Source organism: Elephantulus edwardii, unplaced genomic scaffold, assembly GCF_000299155.1.
Source record: "Elephantulus edwardii isolate Elephantulus edwardi_28Jun2011 unplaced genomic scaffold, EleEdw1.0 scaffold00004, whole genome shotgun sequence".
Classification (NCBI taxonomy): Eukaryota; Metazoa; Chordata; class Mammalia; order Macroscelidea; family Macroscelididae; genus Elephantulus; species Elephantulus edwardii.
In genome coordinates this window covers 5,722,293-5,728,897 of record NW_006399754.1, presented here as the reverse complement: position 1 = coordinate 5,728,897, position 6,605 = coordinate 5,722,293, and the positions used below count along the sequence as shown (strand labels likewise).

Genomic DNA, 6,605 nt, shown 5'->3' with positions numbered 1-6,605 from the left:
GCCTGAGATACCCCATACACAGTGCCTGCGATACTCTGTATACCATGCACATGGTACTGTATACATGGTGCCCGCAGTACTCCAAATACAGTGCCTACAGTACTCCATACACAGTGCCTGTGATACTCTGTATACCATGCACATGGTACTGTATACATGGTGCCCGCAGTACTCCAAATACAGGGCCCACAGTACTCCATAGTTGGTGCCTGTGATACTCTGTACACCATGCACGTGGTACTGTATACATGGTGCCCACAGTACTCTATAGTTGGTGCCTGCGATACCCTAATACACAGTGCCTGTGATACTCTGTATACCATGCACACGGTACTCCATAGTCGGTGCACACAGTACTGTATGCATGGTGCCTGCCGTACTCCAAATACAGTGCCCGTGATACTCCAAATACAGTGCCCGCAGTACTCAAAGTACTTCGTATACAGTGCCCATGGTACTCCGTATACAATGCCCATGGTACTCTGTATACATAGTGCCCATAATACTCCAAAGACAGTGCCCACAATGCTCAGTATACAGTGCCTGCAGTACTCGGGGTACTCCGTATACACGGTGCCCACAGTACTCCAAATACAGTGCCCATGATACTCAGTATACTGCCTGCAGTACACGGGGTATTCCGTATACATGGTGCCTGCAGACTCCATACTCAGAGCCCATGGTACTCTAGGAAATGATGCCTGATGAAGCCTTCCCAGGCCCTCAGAAGACAAGGAATCGCGGAGTGCCCTAAGTCATTCCATGATTAAGCCATAATGGCTCTAAGGTGAGTGACGTGTGAAGATCGAGGCATTCCCTGGGTCACACTTCGCCTGCATGTTGATCCTGTTATTGACGGAGCTAAAATCTCCACAGAGGAGGAGTCTGGGTGACACGTGGGCTGCAGGAGCAAGGCTGTGCACTGCGTCACCTCCGCTGCCCTGCGTGCTGATCGCATCATAGCAGCTGTGGCTCATGTCTAGAAAGTCTTTCTTCAAATAACATTTATGCCTTTGCTCACTTCTCTTCACTGAAACAGAATAACCTCTAAACATGTATGGATCCCTCAAAACACCACAGGAAGAGAGAATGAGAAGAACTGAGGGAGGTGAGGAAGGAGGTAAATACAGTACCATTTTACTCATGTTGAGTTTGAGCACCTCCTTCCTGTAACTCCAGTTCTCGCTAACACACTGTAGAAAAGTCATGTCAGCTTTTGTAAAAGGGATGTTAGAGGTGGAAATGTAGACACGTGTGCCTCTTCCTTCCCACAGAAGGCTGGCGTTTCATCTTTTCATCTCAGAACGCCATCCCTCTGTATAAAATCAGCAGCTGCTTTGCTGTGCTCAGTCTGCCTGGTGCCCGGGCACGCGTGGGGCTGCCTGTCCTTCCCACCCTAACTCTGCCTCTCCTTCTCTTCTCCCAGCACAGTTTGGTCTGTCGTGAAGAGTATCCTTAAGAAGGACGGCCCCATGGGCTTCTACCATGGGCTCTCAAGCACTTTACTTCGAGAAGTACCGGGTTATTTCTTCTTCTTCGGTGGCTATGAACTGAGCCGGTCCTTTTTTGCATCAGGGAGATCAAAAGATGAACTAGGTGAATGTGTTGGCGGGATGGCCACTGGATGCGGGATGACCACTGGATGAGGGATGGCCATTGAATGCGTGTCCACCTTCCCCAGTGCTGGGGCTGCTGCTGGTCCTCAGCCCTTGGGTGCCTTCTGGGGGTGAGGGGAGGTCTGTGTGGTGTAGGGGTTTCTGGAAGCGGGTAAGTCCTGGCAGGGGCTTGGGGCACTGTTTAGCAGCCTTCAAAACTTTCTAACTCCTTAGGACTGGGGCTGAAGTTGCCCCCTCCAAATTTCTTACTGGAGCAACATTTGTTAACGATCACATTTAGGGCAGAAGAAATCTAGAATTTACTTTCCCCTGTGGGGAAATTGCTGTAAGTATTCTTACAGTAGAGTGCTCTGGTGGCCTAGTCATAAGGAGTTGCATTGCTGACCCAAGGGCACACGGTTCAAATCCACCAGCTGCTCTGGGGGAGAACCCTGGGCAGTCTTCTCCCATGAGATTTACTGCCTCTGAAAACCCCTGGAGGGTCTGCTATGAGTCGGTTCTGACTTAATGGCACATGATGACAGAACAACATTTTTAACAGTAAGTGTAAAATTTGGTGATAAATATTTTGATAGTTATCAAAGCAGTGAAAAATGTAAGGTTTTTTTGTAGCTTATTCTGTTTAGTCACTTAGAACAACTATACATTTTTTTATTCAAGTGAGCCACTTTTCTCCTATATCATCTCCTTTAAGTGTTTTGGATTTATTCTGGGGACTAGTTAAGCTCCCAGATGTAACTGTTATACGTGTTAATAAGAGAATCCTGATTATTCAGAGGAAGTACAGTGGAACTATTTGAGTTAAAATATTAAAATACGGGAAAAAGTTGCAAAGAGACATGGGCTTGGCTTTGAACCTCTTTTCTATCCTCCATGGTAAGACATTGCCACCTGGAGTGGGCCTGCTGGTCCCCCTGGGGCTGGCCCTCTGTGGGATGGGGCAGCGGGCCTGCGCCCAAGTGGGCAGCCCAAAGCAATCCTTGGAGCCTCCAGGCCTGGCAGTAGCAGCAGTGGACATAGATGACCAGCCAGCCTGTGTTCACGAGGCCCAGCAACAAGAGCTTTCAGCAGTTTCCTCAAAGAACTACACTCCCCAGCGTTCACCTTTGTCCTTCCACCCACCTGCAGCGCTGCCCTGCCCTTGGCTTGTCACCTGTCCCACACACCTAACACTCTGCTTGTTCTCGTCCCCAGGCCCTGTCCCCTTGATGCTGAGTGGTGGAGTTGGTGGAATTTGCCTCTGGCTGGCTGTCTACCCAGTGGATTGTATCAAATCCAGAATTCAAGTTCTTTCCATGTCTGGAAAACAGGCTGGATTTGTGAGAACTTTTATCAGTGTTTTGAAAACTGAAGGTGAGTCTGCCGGTTGTAGGGACAGTCGGAGTGGCTGGAGTGTGTGGCCCGTGGCCCAGCTGTGAGCTTTGTCGAGCTTTGCCTGCTCTTTGTACTGGTGCGAATGAGTCCACTTTGTGACCATCTTTCCAGCCCTATTCTTTATTTAGTTCTTCAGCTTGCTTTTATGACTTTCAAAGAAACCCTTAATGCTCCTATTCTTAACTCCTAGGCCAGCCAGGATTTTTTTTTTTTTTTCAAAACCACCTGTATAAGATTTTTAAAACGGGTTTGTCTAAGCAGGTGAACCCTTTGAGTTTAGTGCCATCCATCGTCCATGATGCAGATGTTAGCAGGTGATTTCTAACTGTCCCACCAGGGATGTGAAAGGATGGCCAGCACTCTGAGTGCTAGGACTTCTGGAATTAGAAATGGACTAAGAAGTTTCTGCAGGCCATGTGATGTCTATTGCTCGAGTGACGCAGGATAAGGGCTTTGGAACAAAGGTCTGCATCAAGCCGTTGTTAGGAACCCAGCAGGCACAGTGATTAACAAATTCAGCTACTCCCTAGAAGGAGTTTGAACACAGCGGCTCTGGAGAAAGAGGAGACACTGACAGTCTTGTTAATCCCCTGCGGTTCTAAAGTGCCCCACAGGTTTGCTAGGAGTTGGAATTAACTTTAGGGAAGTGACGTTTTTTACTTTCGTTTTATAGAACTACAGTAAAGACTTGTTCTTCGATTTTCCACTGTGCATCTTAAGACTTGGACACAATAATAACAGTGAACACTGCTTAATTCATGTTGCAAGCAGAGTATAGGTATTTTGTCTGTTAATAGAAATTATACTTTAAATTTGCATTATTCTTTACTTAAATGTTTTACATGGTACTTAACACGTTGTTGTTGATGGCTATTGAGTCTAGAACAACTCACAGTGACCCTATGAACAGGGGACCTGAAGCCTTATTTTATAACTATCGTTCTTCAAAGTTTAGAGTTACATTGTCTCATTATCATAACAACCCTGGGACCATATTTTCCTCTATCTAGTGCCCGAGCAGGAGCCCCTGTGGTTCTGTGTTAACTGCTCAGGTGCAAACTGACAGGCCAGGTGCTCTGGGGAGGAAGATGTGACTCTCTGTCCATAAAGATTACAGCCTTGAAGGCTCCTACGGGCGCCGCTGTGCCGGCCTGAAGCATTGCTGTGGATCCTTGATGGTGACGGGCAAAGCCAGTGCAGAGCCAAGACTATAGCAGGAGGCCTCTGACTCAAGGGGCAGCGCGCTCTCTGCCATCTGCAATGCCCATTGGTCCTCAGACCTCAGGTGAGGCTGCAGAGCCACCGCTGCTTGTGGTAGTTGCCTCCCCTCTGGCCTCCGGAGGCCACAGTCCACTAATGGACATTAGCCAAGCGTGGAGCTTGAGCCTGGGAGGCCTGATAAGCGCCCTGTTTCCGTTAGTGTATGTTGTGATGCTGCTGCAGTCTGAAGATGCTGCAGCTGTGTGAGCTCCTCCCAGGAGGCTCAGGACCTCTGATCAGCCTTCTGTATGATTGTATTCCTATTGTTTGCAGGAATAACGGCTTTGTATTCTGGACTGAAACCTACTATGATTCGTGCATTCCCTGCCAACGGGGCGCTGTTTCTGGCCTACGAGTACAGCAGGAAACTGATGATGAGTCAGTTCGAAGCATACTGAGCCCTTAGGAAGGTGGACAAGCCCGCCTTTTGAGGACTACAGTTGATCTCAGGGTTGCATAGAGGACAAGACCTTCGTGGAATTATTTTAACTTAATGAGAATTTTGTGGATTTTTTTTGGTCTCCCTTTCTTCTACCCTAAATCTTAAACTTTATGCAAAGACTCCTTGTTTACATCATATAAATTCTTCCCATAATTGAATGGAGATAGACAATGGCTGTTCTTCCCTGTGGTGGAGTACTCGGCCTCCGGGTGAGCCAGCGCCCCTCGGGACTGCTCTCAGAGGCTGCTGCAGGCGGCTCTGCCAGGGTTTCTGCTTTAACCTTCAGGTTCACTTGGACTTGGGGTTTGCTTCTATCTCTGATATTAGCCAGCAAAGCCCAGCGTTGCCTGTGCTTTCTGAAGATGGCTAAAAGTGATTGCCCAACCCGTTGGAAATGTAAAGTCACTTTTAAAGTCTGTTTAACATGCGCACTAGACTAAGCAGGTGACGTTTTTGTATGGTACTTGAAAACCAGATTATCCATCAAGACTTTGATGAGAACGTCCCTGCACGTTGGTGTGGCTTCCACGTTCCTAAGTTCACAGTGCTCTGGGCTTTTCCCGGAGGGAGGCCTTTTCCCCTACGTGGGTTCAGCTCCTTCTCCTGACTCTGCTGTCAGCTGTGACGCGGGGCCCAGGAGATGCAGCCCAGCCTTCGCCTGTGCCACTTCGCCTCCCTTCCTCTCCTAACATCCCACCTCTTCAGAGAGGACGGGGCTGAGAGGACAAAGCGTGCTGCTGACAGCAGCCAGAGAATCTGGCCTCTGGATTGTGTCCTTGCCAGCATTCCAGGGTATCCTGGTCCATCTAGAGGCTGTCCTTCCACTTTGGCCCAACTACTGTCCTCTCTCTGCCTCTATCAGGCAGAATCTCTTTCAGAGATAGAATACGCCCATGAGAAGCTTCATCCCTGTTTGGTGATGAGGGGACAGGCGGTGGGTGTAGTCCTCCCTCTGGTACGACTAGACAGGGTTCAGTGCTTGCTGTCTGTAGTAAACAGATCAGCATTCATTCATCATCCTGAAGTTGGATTCATGTAACTCATAACTCCTTGACATGTTTTTAAAGTGCTGGAGCCTTTGAAAATGATGATTATAGGTTGGATATGACTTTATAAAGTACTGACACATAATTAATTTTTAATAAATTGTATTTGTATATATATGCATTGGAAAAGAAAGACCACACACTTCCTCTGAGCCCTGGCCATCTGTTCTTTAGACATATGGTGTAGGAGGGTCATTCTTGTCACCACTAAAGCAGGCTTCATCATTCCATCCAGCCCACCACAGCAGGATCTCGCAGTCACAAGCATTCTGAAGCAGTCTGCAAAGCTGCAAGCAAGCGCTATAACCATGCATGCCCTGCATGTTTATCACTATGTGCATCTGTTACACCTCCCATTTCCCAAGTGTTTTGCCCTGCATAAGGTTCCGTCATAACTGTGGCCATGTGCCTGAAGCGAGGTGGCCAAGAAAACAAACAGATGCAGTACTGGAGGTGTCCATTCTATGCCAATAAATTTGGAACATAGTTACTCAGTCAGCTGACTGGAAAAGATCCACATTCGTGCTCATGCCAGAGAAAGGGGATCCAACAAAATGTGGATATTGAAGACCACTTATCATCACTATCATGTTGTTGTTGTTATATGCCGTCAAGTCGCTTGTTACTCATATTGACCCTGTGTACGACAGCCCTAAACCCTGCTCTATCCTGTGCCAGTCTCACTGCCTCTGACACTCCCATCCCATTTACCACAGTCACTGAATCAATCCACCTCATAGAGGGTCTTCCCCTTCTGTGCCGTCCCTCCACCCTCCCAAGCATGATGTTCCTCTTCAAGGACCCGTCCCTCCTGGCAACATGTCCAAAGTATGTCAGACAAAGCCTCAGAATCCTTGCCTCCAAGGA

General features: G+C 48.1%; 2 protein-coding genes across 2 annotated transcripts in view; one reads left to right on the top strand and one right to left on the bottom strand.

The window, feature by feature from the left end:
• The window catches only part of SLC25A15 (solute carrier family 25 (mitochondrial carrier; ornithine transporter) member 15), a 20,433-nt gene extending 15,785 nt beyond the window's left edge, over positions 1–4,648 (top strand). Inside the window, exons 4-6 of the mRNA XM_006879526.1 lie at positions 1,427–1,596; positions 2,811–2,969; positions 4,524–4,648. Of these exons, the coding sequence (XP_006879588.1) occupies positions 1,427–1,596; positions 2,811–2,969; positions 4,524–4,648 (454 nt within the window). The remainder of the gene's footprint in view (positions 1–1,426; positions 1,597–2,810; positions 2,970–4,523) is intronic.
• Positions 4,649–5,595: 947 nt separating this feature from the next.
• The window catches only part of TPTE2 (transmembrane phosphoinositide 3-phosphatase and tensin homolog 2), a 61,288-nt gene continuing 60,278 nt past the window's right edge, over positions 5,596–6,605 (bottom strand). The window contains exon 14 of the mRNA XM_006879608.1: positions 5,596–5,601. Coding sequence (XP_006879670.1) covers positions 5,596–5,601 — 6 coding nt within the window. The remainder of the gene's footprint in view (positions 5,602–6,605) is intronic.